Source organism: Canariomyces notabilis (assembly GCF_033297395.1).
Source record: "Canariomyces notabilis strain CBS 508.74 unplaced genomic scaffold N656scaffold_2, whole genome shotgun sequence".
NCBI lineage: Eukaryota > Fungi > Ascomycota > Sordariomycetes > Sordariales > Chaetomiaceae > Canariomyces > Canariomyces notabilis.
In genome coordinates, this window is record NW_027041824.1 from 879,196 (window position 1) to 900,620 (window position 21,425).

The 21,425-nt window shown below is 55.7% G+C and overlaps 7 protein-coding genes across 7 annotated transcripts; 2 read left to right on the forward strand and 5 right to left on the reverse strand.

The window, feature by feature from the left end:
* Nucleotides 1-23: 23 nt before the first annotated feature.
* Nucleotides 24-1,636, reverse strand: N656DRAFT_774527 (uncharacterized protein; the record flags this gene model as incomplete). Its single annotated transcript, XM_064814285.1, has 2 exons — nucleotides 967-1,636; nucleotides 24-864 (listed from the first exon to the last, which is right to left on the reverse strand). Coding segments are annotated over exons 1-2 (1,199 nt in total), but the record flags the coding sequence as incomplete, so codon positions are not given.
* A 149-nt stretch (nucleotides 1,637-1,785) lies between these two features.
* N656DRAFT_774529 (Clavaminate synthase-like protein) lies at nucleotides 1,786-3,341 on the reverse strand. Its single transcript, XM_064814286.1, has 3 exons — nucleotides 3,171-3,341; nucleotides 2,933-3,085; nucleotides 1,786-2,878 (listed from the first exon to the last, which is right to left on the reverse strand). The coding sequence occupies exons 1-3, from the start codon at nucleotides 3,220-3,222 to the stop codon at nucleotides 1,932-1,934; spliced, it is 1,152 nt and encodes a 383-aa protein (XP_064673872.1). The 5' UTR covers nucleotides 3,223-3,341; the 3' UTR covers nucleotides 1,786-1,931.
* Nucleotides 3,342-3,596: 255 nt separating this feature from the next.
* Nucleotides 3,597-4,513, forward strand: N656DRAFT_701279 (actin-crosslinking protein; the record flags this gene model as incomplete). The annotated part of the gene is made up of 2 exons (XM_064810932.1): nucleotides 3,597-3,988; nucleotides 4,075-4,513. The coding sequence occupies 2 exons, from the start codon at nucleotides 3,597-3,599 to the stop codon at nucleotides 4,511-4,513; spliced, it is 831 nt and encodes a 276-aa protein (XP_064673873.1).
* Nucleotides 4,514-6,030: 1,517 nt separating this feature from the next.
* On the reverse strand, nucleotides 6,031-8,034 carry N656DRAFT_794627 (uncharacterized protein; the record flags this gene model as incomplete). Its single annotated transcript, XM_064817312.1, has 3 exons — nucleotides 6,031-7,698; nucleotides 7,759-7,915; nucleotides 7,979-8,034. The coding sequence occupies 3 exons, from the start codon at nucleotides 8,032-8,034 to the stop codon at nucleotides 6,031-6,033; spliced, it is 1,881 nt and encodes a 626-aa protein (XP_064673874.1).
* A 4,987-nt stretch (nucleotides 8,035-13,021) lies between these two features.
* On the reverse strand, nucleotides 13,022-16,560 carry N656DRAFT_786702 (TAF1-like protein; the record flags this gene model as incomplete). Its single annotated transcript, XM_064816549.1, has 3 exons — nucleotides 13,022-13,457; nucleotides 13,513-13,569; nucleotides 13,625-16,560. The coding sequence occupies 3 exons, from the start codon at nucleotides 16,558-16,560 to the stop codon at nucleotides 13,022-13,024; spliced, it is 3,429 nt and encodes a 1,142-aa protein (XP_064673875.1).
* A 1,211-nt stretch (nucleotides 16,561-17,771) lies between these two features.
* Nucleotides 17,772-19,467, forward strand: N656DRAFT_765294 (uncharacterized protein; the record flags this gene model as incomplete). The annotated part of the gene is made up of 4 exons (XM_064813396.1): nucleotides 17,772-17,963; nucleotides 18,229-18,812; nucleotides 18,891-18,991; nucleotides 19,064-19,467. The coding sequence occupies 4 exons, from the start codon at nucleotides 17,772-17,774 to the stop codon at nucleotides 19,465-19,467; spliced, it is 1,281 nt and encodes a 426-aa protein (XP_064673876.1).
* A 336-nt stretch (nucleotides 19,468-19,803) lies between these two features.
* N656DRAFT_794630 (Actin/actin-like protein) lies at nucleotides 19,804-21,293 on the reverse strand (the record flags this gene model as incomplete). Its single annotated transcript, XM_064817313.1, has 2 exons — nucleotides 19,804-21,167; nucleotides 21,239-21,293. 2 exons carry the CDS (start codon nucleotides 21,291-21,293, stop codon nucleotides 19,804-19,806), a joined length of 1,419 nt encoding a protein of 472 aa, XP_064673877.1.
* Between the last annotated feature and the right edge of the window lie 132 nt (nucleotides 21,294-21,425).

Genomic DNA, 21,425 nt, shown 5'->3' on the forward strand with positions numbered 1-21,425 from the left:
ATTGCCGTTATGCTATTATCAACAGCGAATAGCGCCATGGTTATTATCTACCTGCAGTAATTCAGTGAGCCTACCTACCCAACACTTCCCGGGCCTACCTAGGTCGGTGAGCGCCAGCGCTCGTGGACGACTGCCCAAGCATCTGGTCCTCCTCGGCATCCCAGTAATCCCATGGCACCTCGTCATGGTCATGGTCGTCATCGGCGTTCGCATCCCGACTCATCAGCCGGATCGACTGCTCTCTGTCGATCCTGCTATCGCCACTATCGCTCTTCCTGCTCCCCATCTTCCCAAATAACAACGTCCTCTTACCCCGGCGGCCCCCCATGTCCCGCCTCCCCCGGCGGCTCATGACGTTGCCTATCCCAATCGTCCTCGCCTGGCGGTTGCAGAAAAACGTACCCACCACCATGAGCATGGCAAACGCAGACACGGCCGGCAGCGCAATGTACAGCCCGCCCGCGTCCGGGCTCTTGGACTTGACCGCCGGCGGGCCGGGGCGGTAGGTGAGCAGGATGGTTGGGCCTTGCACCCACCGCGCCGCTGCCGCTGGCGCCGCTACAGCGGTCTGGTTGCTTCTGCTGCCCCCTGCCTGTGCTGATGCTGTTGCCGGGGACAGGAAGACGATCCGGATGGTGATGTTTGCCGCCGTGAGTGATTGTGACGAGAGAAGTGACTTGTCGGCCCGCCATTGCCAGTACCCCCACCCGGCGGCCATCTCGCCCGAGCTGAAGGCCTCGGACTCGCCTTCAAAGGGGGTGCTGCCGCTGCCGGTGGTGCTGGTGCTGGTGGTGTTTGGCGTGTAGAAGCCCAGCACTTTGATGGTGGTGTTGGGGGTGGGGAAGTAGGACGGGTCCCAGGTTACTAGATAGGTTGGTGATTTCAGGTTTAAGTTTGGAACGTACTGACATACAAATACAAATACATACTTGAGAAGGGGTAGGGGTTGGGGGAAGGGGGTTTTACTGAAGTGCATTGGACCGGTATAATACGTATCCTGGTGCTTAGGCAGGCAGAAGGGTTTGAAATCCTCGCCCCCGTCCCCTATGCTGCTGCTACGGCATGCGGCGAAGGCGCCGGCGCCCTTGTCGTTGGTTGCGACGGGCTGGGCGGCGCCTGTGCTCGTCGTCTTGTACCCCCACGGTCTCATGGTGAAGACGGTGGCCGTGACCTCGTACGGCGCGGCCGAGAGCAGCGTTGGGACGCCGCTGACGGTGGCCAGGACCGGCGTGATGGTCCTGGCATGTCCGTCCTCGTCAACCGTCACCCACGGATCGGTCGGTTGAGCGGCCTGCCTCGCAGCGAGGGCTTGATCGCGCGCCGGCGCCGCTGATGTGGTGCCTACCAGCAGCAGCAGTAGCAGCCATGCGGCTGAGAGAGGGAATTTGGAGGTTAACATCGGTGGCGGATGGCCTCCGTGGGTAGGACTTAGATATATATGTCGATGGAATGTTTGACCCCTTGGTCACGAGAGCAAGGAAATGGGAAAGGTAAAGGGGCCAACTAATACAATTGACAATGGAAGTTTGGAGCAAGAAAAATTTGAAGAACGATTAATACACAAGGGATTTCTCTATAGAATGACGAGAGAATGGACGGGCGGGCGAGTACGTCAACTCTGGACGACGGCAAGCTCGGCCCTCAAGGAGGCAATTTTGATGCTGGTGCTTCCCGCTTTCCAATCGCATGGAACGCCTTGCAACCGACAGTGCGGAAATGGGGGGTCAGGCTAATCACACTATACAGGCAAAGTGGGTCATTGCCCGGACGGTTGGTGAGCCAAGAGCCAGCCGCGCTGTAACTTTTACATACAATTTTTTCCGTACGTAATTACAAAGAAGAGTGTATGTACATAGCATCCTGCTCCGTACATACCTCGCCTTCTCAACGATGAATTTAAGACTTCCTTGTGAATCCGTGGCCTCAAACCATCAAGAAACGGTATTCTTAGCAACAATGCCTCTTGCAAATTCGCCAAAAGTGATGTGCTGCTCCATATCCACCTCCTCGCCCAGATTCGGCTGCGTGAAGACGGCCAGCGTGTTGCGTGCGATGCGGCCGTCGCTCATGGCGGCGCGGGCGCCGCGTACAAAGTGCGGCACCGCCTTGAACTTGCCGCCCGTGATGCGCTCCAGGGACTCGCCCGTCTGGAAGGCGATGCAGTCGCGCGGGATTTTGACGTGCACCGTCTGGCCGGTCCGCGACTTGATGTAGAGCCCCGCGGCCGGGTCGGGCGACGCCTCGAGCTCGGGTAGCGGCGCCAGAGCCTGTTGGCCATTCGCAGCCCCTTCGATCTCGGGGGCGGCGCACGTCGGGTCCGCTTTGGCTTCGTCGACGAACATGGCCGAGGTCAAGCCCGTCAGGCAGCCGTGGTCCAGATGGGTTGCGCACCAGTCGTCCTCAACCCGTTCCTCATCGGTGCCCGTCGAGACCTCAATCGGAAGCGCCGACATGGGAGGCGCGGTCGCGGGATCCTCGGGGAAGTAGTGCAGTAGCCGGGCCTTTGTGGTGGGTGAGGTGCTCACAACCCTCTCCAGGTAGCCTTTTGGGTAGCCGGCAATCTCCTTCTCGGCATACCTATCGCAGGCCCGAGCCACAAGCACAGCGACGTCGATGATCAGACGGCAGAGCTGCGCGAAACAGGCTTTGAACCCGGGGAGATCGGTTTCCTCGGGCCAGATGTTTGGCGAGAGATACTCGGGAAAGTTCTCGGCATTGAATTGCTCGGTAGGGACGGCGCAGGACAGTTCTGGGTTGACATAGAAGGCACAGTTTGCGTAGAAGGAGCCCTTCAGCGTGTCAACCTGGCCGTTCTTGAGCGTCTCCTTGCCGAGCGACCACCCAGTTAGATACTTTGCCTTTTCATTTTCGAGTTTGTCTGGTCTGTGTCAGCGCTGACCTCTTGAAAGCAAACGTGGGCCGACTTGATTACCGAGCTGCGACTTGGGCAGATTTCCGAGGTAAGATGCGTACGACAAAACATGACGTCGAAGCAGGGGAAATTCAGGAGGCACATCTTTCACGACCAGAATCCCCAGTGAGTCGGGTCCGAAGGCTTCGCGGAGTGCCTCAAAAGACACGGTTCCTGTCGCCCCAAACACGCATGTGCCGTCAGTGAGCAAAACGCCACTTACACCAAGCTCCCCACATTCGTCATAGGACTCTCTCACCGTCCTTGAGGTCCTGCAAGGACACAGTTACAGCTTGCGCGATAGGTGCCATGGTGTGTGGAAAGCTTCTCTTATGATTGCAGGATTGCAAGCCACGTTGTGGAAGGAACGGGGGACGAAGAGACCTGTATCTTCCCCATTCTGTGAGGTGATGTCTTTATCACTGTGTGGTACGGATACGGAGTACATGTGTACGAAATACGTTTAGCGCTTCTCTGCCCCTCAGACCTGGTGGGGCAACCGCCAAGCGATGTCTTGGCCTGCATTGACGATAACGGTATTTCTTGGCGGCGAGCTGGCCGAAGCGAATAGGTACAAGTACCTATCGATAGCGTAGCTTGGTCTCCTGCTCCCGCAACATTCAACCCCAGCCTCTCCGACACCCGTCGATTGAAACATTCAGCATCCAGCAGCACCGGACTAAACATGGTAAAACCGCTCACATTCAAAGGCGACAAGAAACCCAAAAAGCGAAAGCGCACCGAAACGACCGAGGGCGCGGGCCAAGATGACGACCCCGGACGTAAGCAGGTCAAGGCTGCCAAAGCCGCGGCGGACGCCGACGAAGCCGAGAACGATGACAGCTGGGTCTCGGCCGACGCCGTGACGGATGTCTCCGGGCCCGTCATGTTTGTACTGCCCACGGAGCCGCCGAGCGCGCTGGCTTGCGATGCCAACGGCAAGGTCTTCACTCTGCCCGTCGAGAACATTGTCGACGGCAACCCGTCGACGGCCGAGCCGCACGACGTGCGCCAGGTCTGGGTCGCCAACCGGATCGCGGGGACAGAGCACTTTAGGTTCAAGGGGCATCACGGAAAGTATGTTCATAACTGTCCCTCCGTTTTTTGTTCCGCCAGCGCAGATTTGAGTTTGTATGCGGCGAAACTAACAGTTGCATGCAAAGATACCTATCCTGCTCCAAAATCGGCGTCTTCTCCGCCACCTCGGACGCCATCTCCCCGCTCGAATCATTCAACCTAATCTCCACACCCGACACACCGGGCACATTCCAAATCCAAACACTACGCGACACCTTCCTCACCGTCCGCTCCCTATCCAAGGCGCCGCCGCCGCACCAGTTTGAAGTGCGCGGCGACGAGACCGAGATCACGTTTGACACGACGCTGCGCGTGCGCATGCAGGCCCGCTTCAAGCCGCGCATCAAGGCGTCCAAGGAGGAGCGGGCCAAGGAGCGCATCACGCGGCGCGAGCTCGAGGAGGCCGCCGGCCGCAGGCTGGACGAGGACGAGGTCAAGATGCTGAAGCGCGCCCGGAGGGAGGGGAATTATCATGAGGCGTTGCTTGATATCAAGGTTAAGAGTAAGCATGACAAGTTTGGATGAGAGCGGGGAGAGAGAGAGAGATGGGGATGCGGATGCGATGCTATGCGATGCGGTCCTGCCCTCCGCCTGCGGCTGGACAAGGGACATCAAGCTTGCACCTGATATGGCCAGCCTATTCCGTCTCAGGGCTACTTAAGGATAACCGACATGGACGAATACCTATCATTTCGGTTTGGGTCTTGGGCGCGGCCCTGCTCCGCGACTCTCTCGGCCAATCGCTCACACTACTGAGAGAGATGTGCTGATCAATGCGGATGACTTTGTGAGCCATACATCATCCGGCCTGGCTTGGAAAGCCAAAACACTGTCGAGCGGCCGGCTCGTATACATACGGGTATACATATAGGAGGAAAAGGCTTCTATCTCATAATACGGCGTACTTGATGGGAATGCTGGACTACGTTAGTACATTCATCGTCCTGGGTCCTTGTACAAGTACAATACAATACACCCGCTATCGCATGGGCTTGAAGAGCCATGTACGTAAGCAAAGAAACCTAAGCCAAGCTTCCCTCATACGCCATATCATGATGTTAGCTCGTCCGCGGGATCGGACCGAGAGTAGGAACGAAGTGAGACTGGGGAGGGGGGTTACACAGGGCAATCCAAGAATAGCAACAAGGCAAGGCGACCCGTGCATGACAGCAGAGCCTCCGCCCGAGCCTGGGGGCCCTAACCCACAGTCAAAGAAGGGGTTGAAACAGTACCTACCTTGTGTCATTGGTCTGCTACTGAAACACGCATCTTGCCTTGCATCTAGCGTGTCCATGTTGCCGGGATTTCATTTGGGAGGTGACGTCGAGGGTTGGGGGCGTCTTTTGGGCTCTCTCCGGTGATATTCGGACGTATACGTACTGGTCGATATCAGCCCTACAACACCGGTAGCTGGGCACATGCTTCGAGTGGGTACGGGATAGTATGTACAGTACAGGGAAGACTGCAGCTGTATCCGAGTCGGCGGGATGTGCTCGCTGGTTTCGAGAACGCGGTCAACACTACTTGCTACGTAGTGTTGTCATCCTCCTAATACCTTAGTCCCGGTAGCCTTTTGCAAAGATGACGGGAAGTCTCGGCACTGCTGTTAATCAGACGGAATAGATTCGCAAATACCTATCTCGGTGCGTGTGCATCCAAGAAAGAACTTGGCTGATCTAATAAGTAGTCTCGTAGAAAGCCGCCCCCAAGGTGCTGTACTCCTCTGCGCCAAGATTGTAGTGGTAGAACCCGCAAGCCAGAATCGAAAATCATCCCAAATCTCGTTCACTCATAACTGTTCCGTCCACCCTTTGCCCCCGCTAACGCCTTTACATATGCCCATCCAATAAGACCAGAACCGTCAAAAAAAGCAGAATCCAGTAATAACCGCCCACCGGGCCAAAAAGTCCAAAGAAGCAGTTCAAATCTGCTGACCCGCCCAAAGAGTATACCAAACCGGGTCCGCGAAGAGAATGGAAAAGGAAAATATGGTACATAGAAGGCAAAATGTGATCCGAAGCAGCATCATACGTGAAACTGCCTCACGAATCGACTTTGACCCGCTTCGTGTCATTGCCCAATTCGAGCGGCTCGTGGTGGGACCCGTTACCACTGATTTCGGGGCTCTTCCGCTTATGCGATACAAGATCGTCCCTTAAGAAGGACGGCCCCGTTCCACCCACTGGCGTCGCGAAGTTCAGGGGACTTGGGAGCGTGTTGCTATCGGTGCCGCGGAAATTCCACTCCGGGTAGAAGCTGCTAGGGCTAGGGAGGAATTCGTTGTTGAGGAAGCGTGACGGTAGAGCTGATACGGGTGTGTCGATGTTCATGCTGTTGTTTTGATGCGGAGGTGGCCGTGCAAATGGATTGGGCGGCCCAGTGGCACCTGCAGAGAGCAGCGCTGAAGCCGAGGGCGACGGAGGTGGCAGGACCACGCCAGAGGAGTGCGAGTCAGGACGTCTCGACGGTTGAGAGGTTGCATCCGTGGCAGTTGTTCCTCGTGGGGAGGCCGACTCGGCTGTAGCGCTACCACCGTCCGAGTCTTCTGGAATCTGCACCTTCAATCGCGGCCGCGCAACGTTGCCACCTACGCGCAGACTATTGGACCGCGAAGGCGGGGTGAAGACAGTTTCCGGAATCGAGGAGAGCGAACTGTTCCTCTTTACCTGCGTCTGGCTTTGTGCGTTTGAATCGGCATTGCTACCTCTCGAGACACCGCCAACGTCCATCGATTGGGACCTGCCGGACGGCGCCTCTGCCTTCACCTCGGGGTGGAAAGCTGCCAAGTGTTGCGATAGGATGGATCTATTCTCATCAATAGGGGTGAATATGCTCCCTCCTTTACGGGGTGGTGCCTTCTTAATGACCGTGTCGAGGAGCGGGGGCTGGCGTGTTCTCTCCACCGGTTCCGGCTTCGGCCTCGATTCCATCGGCGCGGGCGGTTGTGGCTCTTGTGATGGCGGTGGAATATGGTGAGGTTCTTGCGGTGGCGGCGGTGGCAGATGTTGTTGAGGCTGCGGCGGGCTCTGCATGGGGTGAACCTGCGGCGGCGACATGTGCGGAACCGGCTGCGGAGGCAGCTGTTGAGCAGGAGGCTGCGGTGGTGATACGGAATGACGCGCGGCTGGCGGGCCTTGAGGTTGAGGAGGGAAGGCAGGGGGTACAGAGGACCTCCGTTGCTCTTCGGCAAAGGATTGCATCTGATGGGGGTGCGGCTGCGGTGGGTGATACGGATACTGAGGGTGAGCTTGAGGGTGCGGTTGTGGCAAACCGTGGGGATGCATATTAGGCGGTAAGTTTGGAGCGTTCTGAGGGTTGTAAATTGCCGGCTGCGGCATATAGGCAAAGCCATTCACAGCAGGGGGCTGAGGAGGGCCCTGCGGGCCGACTGGTTGCCCGACCATGTTGGGACCCATCCTCCGAATGTCGTTCCGCGATGACGGCCGGGAGCCGACCTGGGGTTGCGGAGTGTGACCACGCGGGCCATTACCTGGGTGAGGGCCAAACACGCCATTCGGGATCGGGGGCGAGGCTGAAGGGGTGTGGTGTCTGAGGTGGGGGAACGGAGGTTGCGTTTGGAAGTGAGGAGGAAGCATCTGGGGGTCGAAGCCATCTCCCTGGGGCGGGGTGCCGTTTTCGTCGTCATCATCCTCATCTTCGGCTCCCCCGTTGAAATCGGAGGGGCCTTTGTGTTCGTTCGGACCACCGTGCTGCCGTGCCATGTCAGCTAAGAAACCCAGAGTCGAGGTACAAAGGGCGGCAGAACCTACATAGGTGTACCTCGTGATCAGGTCGCGCATGTCGCTTGATGAATACTCGTAGAGCTTCTTGTTACTGCCAAATATGAAGACGGCAACATCCACCGAGCACAGTACTGATAGCTCATGAGCCTTCTTGAACAGCCCTCCCTTTCGTTTCAGGAAAGTGCTGGTTTGGGAGTAGAGAGTCAGTGGCAATCCTGTGCAAGGCCGCAATATAAGAGATACTTACACGGAGCGGTTTCGGTCATCTTTGATGGCCTTTATTTCAATTTTTCTGCGGCCCATTTTGCCAGTGGACGAGCTGTCGAGATTCTAGCTCAGGAACTACAGCTGAAATTGGAGCAGATGGTGATGCGATTGGATCGAGATAAATGTTACGGCGATGGCTTTTACGCCGGGCCCACTGTCGGTCGCGAAAGCCACTCTGAACGGCGACGACGGCGACGACGACGACACGCGGCAATGCAGCAGATATGCGAGACAGCTGCGGTCGAGGAGCTTCGGATGGAAGTTAGCTCTTGGTGGAGAGCTTTTGCGACAGTGTGGTCGCGCTGGCTAGAGAAGTTGGAGCTGGCCGTGGGATTTGAAACCCTCACAGACTGCGACAATGGCGATGATGGGGCGTGGCAGTCTTTTTGTGCCTTTTGGCGAAACGCAGCCGTGGATTTTTTTTCCAACGGCCGACGTCAATTCCCTTGCTCAAGACAAGGGTAGCAATGGAGATACACTGGTACCTGCGGCGCCGCTCGTGCAGTTCGAGGGCGATGAGGCTGGATCTGGTGATGCTAATAATAGATCGTCAAGTTCAGAAGATGAGAGACACTGGAGACAGAGAGGTGTGGAGGGAAAAGGCAACCAAGGCCCTGGGGGGACGACCAGTTCAAGGGGATCCGCTGCGGCGTGGGGCAGAAAGAGCCGGAGCCACGAGTCAGGCTTGGCAGGCCCCGCAAAGGTGGCATGGCCATGCAAAAGGAAGCCGAAACAAGGGACTCGATTGGACAAAGGGTTCAGAGGAACAAACGGCCTTCTGGAAAGCAATTTCGTTGCAGATAGAAGATTGAGTACCATGGCCGCACATTAACATTTTGTCTAGCCTCGTCGCGGAGGAGGATGTCTGCAAGACCGTTGATTACCTACTTAGTTTATTGTACGGCTGAAAGAAACACCCTGCCGAAGCAGTGGACGCTGCAATATACCCGGGTAAGACAGGCCTTCATGTAGACCACCTACGGTCCGGCTGCAATGTAGCCCGGAAGGGGATTTATGAGATCTCATCCCATCATCGCACCTGCTTCTCGGTCAAGACGCCTAGTGAGGCGGGCAGCTTAGCGTACCAAACAGTAACTTTTGAAGCGACAATGGGCACTCGCATCGAGAGAAACGCGAACAGAGCAGCCATCCGCGTTGCACCGGCAAGGGAGGACCTCTGCCACACATTAGGCTGCCGATGAAGCGAAGATGCGGAACCTGTTGTTCCCCAGTCTTCTAACCGTCCTCCCCGATGATAGGATTGACCCCTCCTTTCCGCCTCGCTACACGTTTATCAAATCTCAAACGTACCTTAGCTTGATCCAGATCCGACTGGTGGGGCCAGGGTGATGTTCCGATCGGCCCCCGCTGACGGGCTTTGGCTGGGACAATGTCACGGGTTGCCCAGCCTCGCGTCGCAGAGCCTCAGCGGCGCTCCTCCTCCATGCTATTGCAATGTTTCAGAAACGACTCAATTCGATGAGAGTTCTTGATGGCGACATCATCTAGTGTAGATAGCGTAGAGCGACACGGTAGCCGGACCTGCGCTCGGGAATTCTGTGCTCTCAAGATGCAAGGGCTTCGGAGGGCAAGGGGCAGTCTTCATCTGCGGCTATTATCGAGTTTCACTTTAGACATGCGAGATACATGCAAATACCTACCCTGTACATACAGTTGAGCCACGCAGCCCGCCGATCCGAGTGAAGACGTCCGACGTCCGACGCTGTCACGTTGAGGTTTTCTCCATAGGCCAATTCCAGAAGCTGTGGCCGACCTGGATCCATCCAGTAACGTTAGGATGAACAGTCTGACATGCAAAGAGAGGTGATTTTTCCCGCTCATTACGGTTGCACAACGTCCTTGGCGGCCATAGTTCGCCAGGGACTCAAATCAGGACGGCTCTTCGCTATGTTGTTGAACGCAGGGAAACGCATCATCATCACCGGTTCGCATGCCGGCGTCCAGCTTTCGGTGGTGTGAAGGAGAACATCACCTCAAGCATCCCTGCTGCAGAAGGCCCGTTGCTGCTGGCCCCCGGTCTCGGTGGAGTCGTTCGAGATGCGATGGGGTATGGGGCCAACGACCGTTGCCTGCAGAAAGAGGGCCGTCGTGCAAAGCGATTGGCTGACGAGGTGAGCTCCTGGTGAGTGAGAAACGTCGTTGATTGGCCACGCAAGAGCGGCCATTTAGCCCAGTTGGTTCTGCAAGCGCTTGGAGGGCTAAAAGCTAGATTATCGGGCTAAATGATTAATTTGCCCGTTTCTGATCTCCACACATCGCAGGGAAGGATCTATTTTTAGCTATTTTTAGCACCATCACCTGCGGCCCGTCGGGAGCGTGGAGACAACGACACACCCGACGTTAGCGGAGAGTAAACTCGGCTTTGTTCTTACTCTCTCAGAGTCAACATTGTCTTGCACCTTCCTCAAATGCTCTGACTGCTTTGCCCAATTCCAGGTTGCTGACTGTGGTCTCGGCAAACCAGGACAAGACGATATCTCACTACACCCTTTCTCTTGACCAAAGTCCTGGTACGTCCGGCACACATGGCTGATGGAAGCAACTCCAATAACCTAGCAGCGCATATCTGGCCAACCAACCACATTGCTGCTAGTCGGCTATTCCCATCGTTCACTACAACACTCACCTATTCTGGTCAAGTTATTGATTACCGGGTAAGCCAAGCTAGTGTAGATCCAGGTTGTGCAACGGCTCGGTTCCAGCCAAAGAGAAGAGAGACAGACACACATCGACCCAAAGCTCTGGGATAGGCACGGCGGTTAAGCATGGCAGCATACTACCTACAGACGCACATATGTACAACCTAAATAGAAACAGAGCATCTTCTTTGGAGATAGTCTCCTCTGGCATTCACGAGGACGACGCTTGCCCGGCGCAACCTGATCACTCTGGAAACTGACCGAGCAAGCCATACGCGCGTTCAGGGCTGTTTTTTGGTATCCTCACCTGTACATTGACGTCTTGTCCGATATCTTGGGTCGATTCCCGCCGGCTGCCACCCACCCATCGGCATCCCATCATATTAGCTTCCCTCCAACAACTCCAAGCCAAACCTGGATTTGAGCATGTCTGTTCATGGTATGGCGTTTTGATCGTCTGGTACCGAGAACCAGAACCACAGCACAAGCGCTTGCACTATTACTCCAAATGCGCGCCCATGTGCCAACATCAGCCATCGGCATCATGACCATGGCCAATGAACGAGGCATGAAGTTTCTTAGACCGACTGCCACAGTAGACTCTATATCGGACTGTATCTGGTTTTGGAACGGGAGACATTCACCAGTGAACGAGGTCCGAACAAGTCCGGCAAGCGGACAAGTAAATGTCCTTCCATGGCAAAGCATAAGCGCCATTCACGGAATCTTGCCGGGGTTCCGGGGCTCCGGGACCGTTCGGCCGGCCCGTGTCCCGCAAGGCGCAGGACTCGGGTAAGAAGGCCGCCTCAACCCACCTCATCCCAGAAAGAGCTGAAAAAGATAAGCTAAGGTATTCTCATCCGAGAGGCCAACCAAGAGCACGGGATGGTCGTGGCGTGCTGGGTAACAGATACATCCCGTGGCAGATGGACGCCAGCCATTCTATGCATGGCATGGAACAAAGACGACTCATGTCCTTGATCAGACCATCATCACAGCGACTACATACTCCATACAGTCGAGATCTAAACACCATCTTCCTTTCCTTCTTGTAAGGTACCTAAGTTGTACTCAATCGAACCCATACCAGATAAGATCAAGACCTTAGGCCACAACCATCAGATAACCAGGTCAGATCACGGTGCTCTATGTACAGTACTCTACATGAAGACCCCTAGGTAGGTAGCAACGCGGCTCTTCCAATGTCGTGTGCCGTGTAACCACACCGCACCGGCAGACGGGGCCTTGATGAACCAAAACCAGTCAATTCCCACCCACACACACACATTCCAAAAATGGCAGCAGACCTTAGGTAGCTAAGGTAACGCTATTCAATAGAGAAATGTTTCTTTCACCAACATCTCTGCTGCATTACTACCTACCTGCTTACTCACAACATACACATGAAGAACCTTTCCCGGTCTTCCCTCTATACATACCGCTGCAGCATGGCGACGGCAAGGTAGGCAAGGTAAGCAGGAGAAAGACGGCAGTCGCTGACCAAGGTTAAAAGACCCCTTCCTGATTTAAAAAGGGGGTACAATACAAGCAAAGACCAGTTCGTGCGCTACCAGAACAACTCCATAATACCGGCTTCCCAAGTCCCCTTTCCGATTATTTGCACCCGGGAAGAGCCAAGCTCAAGTAATCACACACACATGCCCGCCCAGTAAACGCCATCAACCCAACCCGGGAAAAGCAAGTCGCTGGAAGCCCATCCGTCCCCTCCAAACCCTTTTCCCATCATAATGCAGGAACATGTAAGACAGGTGCGTACGCCAACCTGTACTTTCCTCAGTCATCCCCCCTGCAGTCTGCGGTTGGGTAGCATCCCGTCTACCAAAGCAATCCGCCATGCGCACATCCCGCCCATAACTGCCCGTAGTAAGGTGGAAATCCGGGCTAGGGGGAAAGGGAGCAGCCTACCAAGCCGCATTACCGTAGCCGCCGCGATGGGCAGCGGATGGGATGAAAGACAACCCCACTCTCTCTGCTATGCTTCCCGTGCAAGGACACGCAGCGCGGTCCGATCAACCGAGGTTGAAAAAGCCGGCAGCGACAGGGGCATTGGTAGATCCTAGGCTCGCCGATTCGTCGGGATTCTGATCGCGGGGCCTGGAGCCATTGAGAAGCGGGCAGAGTCTTGAGGATAAGGATGTTAGTAGGTTTTTTGATGGGCTGGCGAGTGAAAGGCCCAGAGAGTAGAAAAGAGAGTTGAAATTGAATAAGGAATAAGAAGAAAAATGAAATTGGATAAGGGAAAAGAAAAAGTTAAAAGTCCACGCTTGTGGATTAGGATGTTGGGTGTGGCGGAGGAGGTGACCAAGTTACTCCTCGCCGGTTCCCGTCTTCTCGACACCGTCCTAGACCAGTGTCTGGTTACCCTTGGAAATCGAGTCGGTTCCCATCTGAGGCTCAAAGGCGCTTGACTCCCAGCAGCGTGGGTCACAGAATTTGTCCCCCTCAACGCGCGGTTCCTGGGTAGGTCTCCATGAACTACGCTTGCCTGACTTTCGAGGCTTGCTAGAACCAGATTGTCTGGGCATGTCGATCTCCGAGGCTTCATGTGAATCTTGAATGCAAAAGCATACGTACTTCTTGTTGGTCTTGATATGCCCAACCTGACCACAATTTGCGCATTTTCGGGTCGTGCCTGTCACTTTCTCGGTCGATGGCTCCGGCGAGCCCTCATCGCCGGCGCCGCCGCCTTCCTTGATCTTTTGCTGGAGTTTCTTTTGTTTCTCCCGCTTCTTGCGCCGCTCCTTGTTCTTTTCTAGGCGCTCCTGCTCTTTACTCGCTCTGTGGGACTTGTTAGCAACAAAGACAAATTGGGGGCCGGCGGATAAGTTCATACTTCAAAAGAATTATCTCATCCCTCTCCCGATCACCGGTGAGCTTGGCATTGTAGATACTAAGCCAAAGTTAGCATCGGAAAAGCGTTGTCAGAGTGCCAAGCTTTCACTTACTCAATGTTGTCAAACTCGATCTGGCGCCGCCTCTTGCTGTACTGCGCAATTACGATCGGGTCGTGCACAATCTCGGTAACAGTCTGAATCTCGCCGTTTTCACCCCTGACCTCTCGGATGATCTTCAATTTCCTGGAGTTCAGGCCACTAGCCTGGCTCTGGCTGACTTGGCTCACTCCGTCTGGCTGGGTAGCGGCTTGGGCGGGTTGGCTCTGCACGTTGAACCGGTCGTCTTCGTCCTCCTGGGCAAGAATGTCGTCGTCGTCATGCTCCTGAGTGTCCTCCAAGCTTTGCCGTTGGCGGGCCCATATATCTTTGAGAGATTCAGTATAGAGGGTATCCTGGTTCTTGACGTTGTACATGTGACCGCCGTTGGCCTTTCGCTGCCGCTCAATGGCATCGGCGGACGTTGCAAGAGGGCCATGTAGCTGCTCCAGGAAACCGCCTTTCATCGACGTCCTGAGATAGCTGACGCCAAGACCTTTGCCCGTTGGATCACCAGGTCCGTGGACAGCAATCATGGCTTTGCCATGGCTCGCGTCAATGAAAGCTTTGGTAAGCCTCCAAGGCGCCATTTTGTTGGCAAGGGCATCTGGTGGAAGCTCATCGCCTGCCTCCATCTCATCGTCCTTGAGCAGAGCGTCATTGACCTCGTATCCGCCGTTTTCAAGCTCATGAGCCCCGACTTGCATTGCGTCCAAAAGGCAAACCTCCTCTGGCCGGACGAGCGACCGGATGTCAGCCTCGCTCATGGGCTCCTCTCCTTCTGGGAGCGTCCAGTTTCGCTGGTCCTTGCGAAACACGAGGAATTCTTTGAGCTTCTGGCGATTCTGCGACTCGTTGGATTCGGCGACATGCTTCGTGATGTCGCTCAAGGTGACGTTGTCGCTGCGGCGCAGCAGGCGATAAGACACCATCTTGAGGCGGTTCTTGGCGATGTTTGTCACACGCCGAGAGTGCGGCCCAGGCACCTCCATTGATGGTAGAATCTGCCCGACCACAAAGAGGTGGTCTATATTCCGAAGATACCAGGATGAGCCTGATTTCCCTGTGGTGCTGCGGCCGAGGAGGAAGTCCGTACTCCTCGGTGAGTGCTTGAAGATGGGCGCCCGGAACATCTGGTTATGTAGGGTGGGTACGGTCTCGCCGGGATGAACCTCGCCAACCATAGCGAACGGAGAACGATCCTCCGGCATCAGAATGTAAGGCTCACCGAGCTCTCGTTTCTCAGGTCTCGAGTCGGTCCCTTTAGAGCGTCGATAGTAGTTGATGATCTTCTGACCCATGCCGAAATTCGACAGGACGATTGGGATCTCCTCGCAGTACTCGAACAAGATGGCGCTGGAATTGTCATTCATGGTGAGATCCGAGGAGGTTTGGAAGATCTCCGGGACCCTTTTGCCCTTGAATTGCTTCCTCTTCTTCACACTGGGCGCTTTGAACTTGACCGGGTGGAAGGCATCCTTCCGCGGGTGGAACTGGGGTCGATGGTAGCTGTGAGGGTCGCTAGCGGCAAGCTTCACGCGATAATAGGGCCACGAGAGCCTCTGCGCTGTCATGCTGTGCTCAACCGGAATCGAGGCCAATGTAGCCCGGACCTTGCTCTGGCTGTTCTCCTTCAGAGCGTCGTAGGCGGTGTCTGAAGAAAAGTTGAACCGCTGTGACAACTCGCGGCCGAGCTGGCCATTTGCCATTCGTACCGTCTTGTGCTGGATCTTGCGTCTCTTGCTGACACGTTCCGATTCAACATCATCGATAAGGAGATAGGGGTCATTCATGTCGAGAATAACACGCTTCCCAAGCTTAGACGTGGCCTCTTCAAAGTTGTCAAAGTTGGGCGCTCTAAAACGTGGAACGGCGGGAAGGCCCTTGGGTGCCTCAAGCCGTCGCTTCTTGGGAGGGGGTTCGTCGAGAAACATTCTGTCCCAATCTTCGTCATCCCCATCAAGCTCAGTCTTAATGAGCTTGTTGTCGGTGGCATTGGTGGCTCTATCATCAGACCGGACCCCGGAAGCGTCGCCAAGGCGGTCCGCAAGGCGGATCATTCCATCCCAGTCATCGCAAACTAAGGCAATATCTCGAAGAGTGTACCCTCCTACGGTCTCCGAGTCGGATTCGCCGTCCAGGTTAAAGATTTCGAGGTCTGCCTGCTCAAGTGGCTCAGGCTCTTCGAGCGAAACGAGGCCTCGTGCTTCAGCTTCTTTAATCCTTTGGTAGACAGTCAACGAGGCAGGGCCGGGGATGCGAAAGAGCTTCTCTTGGTCCGCATCGAGCTCCACGCTGAGCTTTGTTGGCACGAGGGGTTTAGGCGGCTTGAGGGCCTTCCTGGAGATCCACGTAGCTTGTTTTGGGCGGAAAAGCTCGTTCCAGTAAAGAATGCCATTCTCCTTGAAGGCTGGATAAGCCTGCTTCACGGCCTCAACGAGGCTCTCGGCAGGAGGTGGGATGTTTGGATCCTGGTTGGCATCGCTGGGTTTTGGCCCGTGGTCGAAGTTCAGGGCGATCAGGTCTTCAAGCGACTCATGCTGAGGCTCGTCGACATGCATGCGATCATCGTCACCAAAACCAAAAAGATCATCGTCATCTCCACCGAGAGGTGACGAAGGAATATTTTCGCCGAAAAGATCATCGGTATCGTTGTCGTCTGTCAAGCCCGGGCCGTCGCCGCTGGTGCCGCTTGGATGAGGCTCTTCGTCGGGCAAGTCATCCTCATCGCTCAAATCAATATCCTCGTAATCGATGGCATCGTCGGCCTTGCCAGACTGATCGAAGGCAGCACCAGCTGAGAGTCTGCCGAGCAGGTCGTTGAAACCATCGCCGGGGCCGCCGTAGAGTTTCTGAATGGCTTCGTCATCGCGAGCTTCTTGTTCCCTCCAGTCCTCATCGTTAAGATTGGAAAAATCGAGCCCATCCTGGTCGCTGTCGTCGCCCGCCATGATGTTTGCTGCTGCGGAATCGCTACACAACCGATGGGATGGGTTCCAGTAGTCGAGCGATGGCGACTCGCGATGCTGTGTGGACAACTGCGCGACTGGTAGCAAGTCAAATCATCATCATAGTAGTTTCCAACACCCGAAAGATAGAGACGCGCAATGTTGCAGCTGGCTTTCCTTCTCCAGTCTGGGTTGAGGGAGAGAAAGGTGAGTCGGTCGGGCGAGCTGTGGTTTAGAAGTTGTGGATGGTTGCAGAGCGCCAAGAAAGGAACGTCCTGCACCTTGAAAGCCGCATCGGCCTCGCAGATTGTGGGGTTCGTGGGATGAGCCGAAAGAGACCCGTGCACATGTAAGATACCAGTAAAGTTACAGAGGACAATTGTATGTATGTAACGTAAGGTAATTAAACAAAACTCAGGCCTCAGGGTTTAACGTTTACAAAGTCAAAAGGAACTTTAACTTTGCGCTTTCAAAGAGCATTTGCACCGATTCGAGTCCAGTTTAGACTCGACTCCTAACATAGTGCTGCTTAAGATTGAACTTTGGGACTGACCTAATAAACCCCAATCGATTGACGAACAGTCACAAGAGAAACTCTCGTCTCCGTGTGAGACTTGACTCACTTGAGGAATTGGCAAGATTGGAGATTGTCACTGGCGAGAGCATCCGGCCTCGGGGGTGTCAACACAATTCAGACAATTCGATGACAAGTTCCATGTCAGTCAATAGCAGAGGCCAGATATTAAGTTGCCAGGCGCACAAATTCCATTGACAACATATCAAATTTGACAAGATCTATCTACAAACACGGTCATGGGCCATTAGGCCTTATCCGAAATGTCAGTGTCTAATACTCTAATTACTCCAGGCTGCTCCTAGGTTACTTTAAGTAAGTGATTGTGCAGCACCATGTTGAGCTTGGCATCGACAACCTGACGTCGACTCTGTCTGTTTGGCCATCTTTGGCAAGGTAACCTGAGCCGACAAATGGGCCCGCGGTCGACTGCGGAGAAAAGGTATGACTCCGGTGGGCCAAACAAATGGAAGGTGCAGTGGGTGCGGGACTGCTGCGTGGTCCTAGTCAGCGTAGTGTGAAAGAGCCATCTTACAGCTCCTCTTTGCAACTGACATTCTCTCAGGATCTCCGTCACCTGTGAACTTGTTGCTGTACTTCCTTCCCGGCGGATGGCGATCTTAGCGACATCGAATGAAATATGGCGGCGACTCAAAGAGATGACGAGCTCAAGCGACAGCTTCGGGCCAGATTCGTAGGCAAGAAGTTGAATGAGGTGCCGACGCCCTCTGTCGTGTTGGATTTGGCGAAGCTTCGAGTGAACTGCGAGCGCATGCTTGACGCAACCGAGAGGCTGGGCCTGCTATGGCGCGCCCATATCAAGTCTCACAAAGTGTGTCCATAAGTTCCATTGAAACAAAAAAAAAGATGGTTGTACTGACATACACAGACAACAGAACTCACCCGCCTGCAAGTCGGTGATGAGCGGACCACTCCAGTCTCCCTAATAGTCTCCACCATACTCGAAGCCGAGAACATCCTCCCCTTACTAAAAGCATATCAAGCCAAAGGCCGCTCCGTAAACGCATGTATCTATCCTCCACCCCATCATCATCCCTCTCACCTCTTCACGACCCACCCAACTGACATTATTCCAGGTCCTCTTCTCCTTTCCCCTATTCCCATCCGCCGTCTCCCGGCTAGCCGCCATCGCCTCCAGTCTCGGCCCTCAATCCCTATCACTAATGATCGACAACATTTCCCAACTCAGCTGCGTAGCAGCCATCTCCGCGACCGTCCCCTCCAGCCACCTGCCCCTCATCTTCCTCAAGATCGACACGGGCTACGGCCGGGCCGGCGTCGTCCCTTCGTCCGCGGCATGCGAGGCCCTCATTGACGCGGCCCTGGCCGAGGAGGCCAAAGGAACCTGCGTCTTGCACGGCCTCTACTCCCACGCGGGACACAGCTATGGCGCGAGGGACGACCTGGATGCGATGTATTACCTGGTCGATGAGTTTGCCGGGTTGGCCAGGGTGGCGCGGCGGGTTAGGGCGAAAAGCCCTGACCATGAATTAGTGCTCTCCGTCGGGGCTACGCCGACGACTACGGCGGTTCAGTATCCTTGCTTGTTTTCGGCGGGCGGTGACGCTAAGGAGAGGGTGGGGATGGCCAGGGAGGTGGAGATGATAGTTGCGGAGTTGAAGGGCGGCGGGTATAGACTGGAAGTTCATGCCGGGGTTTAGTAAGTGGTGAAAAGGCGGTTGCATCACCGGTACTCCTGCCCTTGACGGCTGCTAATCGTGAGGAATATGACCACCAGCCCGACCCTAGACCTGCAGCAGCTGGCCACCCACGCGAGAGACTCGTCTCTTATGACGGCGGACGACATTGCAATCAGTGTGGTCGCAGAGGTGGCCTCGGGTACGTTACGCGGGCCGAATCAGACCGGTCTTGAACAACACACAACATGCTGACCACCCTCGTGCGGAACAGTCTACCCTGGCCGTGGAGGCAACCGCACAACAGAAGCCCTCATCAATGCCGGCACCCTGGCACTCGGCCGCGAGCCCGTGGCCGACAGAGGCGAAGACCCCGACCAGGACTACTCCGGCTGGGGGATCTTGATGCCCTGGGGATTAGACAACCCGAAGCCAGGCCCAGACTTTCCGAGGGTGCATGGCGGTTGGCAAGTCGGCCGCATCAGTCAGGAGCACGGCATCCTGGTCTGGAAAGGCAGGAAAGAGGAAGAGGTGCCTCTCCACTTTGGGCAGAGGGTCCGCGTGTGGCCTAACCATAGCTGCATTGCGGGTGCCTGCTTCGACTACTATTTGATCATTGATAGCAGTGGGCCGAAGGACGAGGTTATAGATGTCTGGCCAAGGTGGCGAGGTTGGTGACGAATACGCCAGCTGGCCATGGTCCGGCACGGAACCCTATGAGATGATGATAACGATTGCTCAGAAGTGGTGGTTCACAAATCGAATTTGCAGATACCCTTGCTCGCTTTTCGAATACACCGTAGAAACATGGTTCGGGTTTTGGAGCCGTCTTGTAACTCCGTACGCCAACTCAGACACCTTTCCCTTTTCATCCCTATCAGAGCAAAGGTAGGACCTCCGTAGAGTCTGCCGCCTCAAAGGCCACCTGCATACTGCTCACTTGTTCTCGAATCCGTCACATCCCTTTTCCTCTGCAATCTTCCGGGCTTCCTCAATAAACCATCCGCCGCCTCCCTACTTGCAGCGCTTTTCAACGATACCCGCTCCATTCTCTTCGTATTCCTTCCTTGAAATCCACATCTGGTGGAAGGTCCCTAGGCTGGCAAGGATGCTCCCTCCGATCCAGGAGCCGAACCTCCGTTCGCTCGTGAGACCAGCGGCATTGATCTTGATCTTGACGCCGGGGTACATGGCGGTAAGCTCGAGGTTGAGACGGTCATTGAACCCGTTCAACAGGCTCGTGCTTCCTGTGACGACAACATTGCCCAGCAAGGCCGGCCGCAAATCGACGTCAACTCCGTCCAGTGCCGCCTTGATCAGAGCAGGGATCGTCTGCGCCTTGGTCAAAGCCGGCTCGTCGCTCGAGCCCGCAACCGGGGGATAAGCCGCCGATTCGTCCCACAACCCCTCAACCACGCGGTACCGCTGCTCGCGCCACATCTGGTTGCTCCCATCGGGCATCTCAAAGACGCGGCCAGGCTGACTCCTGGCATAGTCTTCGTTGCCGGGGGCGAGATAGCGGCCTGGCCCGCGCCACACTTCCACGACAGACTCCTTGAACTCGGTAAGGACGCGCTCCTCCTCAAAGGCGCGGAATGAGTCGGATATGGGGAACGAGAAGGTGCGGAGCCTAGCATCCGCCGGCGCCCCGGCCTCGACGGGCTTCTTGTTTTCCACCATAAACGTGGGCACAATCTCAACCTTGGGGTCGCTGTTCTTCAACATCGACCGGATCTGGTTGCTCAGCCAACAGCCGGCCGCCGGCGATCGCTGGACGGAGCGCTTAAGAACCATCCCATCATGAACCGCCGTGACGCTTGTGTTGGCGCCGCCCACATCTAGCACGAGAGCCGTGGCCTTGCCGGCAGCAAAGGCGGCCATAACGGGCGTCTTGCTAAGCCAAAAGGCAGGGCACCCCCAGCTTTCCATGCACACCTCGATCGCTTTTTCGCGGGCCTTGGCCGCGTTCCACGGCGCCTCGGTCACCAGCAGCGGGTTCTCGGCGAGTGGCCTCTCGAGCGCGTCGGCGGCGTTTTCGGCGGCGCCGCTATCCTCCATGGCCACGTCGCCGTCACCGTCGCCGTTATCGTTAAGACGGTTCTTGCTGGGAGGAGTGGGCCGCGGCGGCTGCAGGCGCTGGACAAGCATGTACTCCCATAGCTTGGTGGCGGCATCCCAGTCCTCGACGACGCTGTCGCGGTTCATGTAGTTGCGCACTTCGAAGCCGGCGCGCGGGATGATAACCTCGTCGCCGAACAGATCGCGTCCGTCTACGTGGCCGTAAAAGGACGGGAGGAGCTGCTTGGGTATCTCCTCCCCCGCATAGCCCGCGCGCGTGGTGCAGTAGCCGGGATCAAGCACGATCGCCGAGACCTCATCTGGAAAAGCGACAGCGTCAGCAAACGGGATCGCGCGAGCGCGCTGCGGAGCCTTGTAACGGCAAGCTCACCTCCGCCGTAGATGTCTGTCGGTTGCACCGATGAGGATAAAGGCTGTTGTGACATAATGATCGTGTGTCTACTAAATGGTGTAGAGGCGGCTGTCGGAGGTTGAAGTACAGATCAGAGGTTCGGCGATGATCATTAGAGATGCAATTGTTTTTTTTGGTTATCGCGAATCTGCATTCATTTGCATGT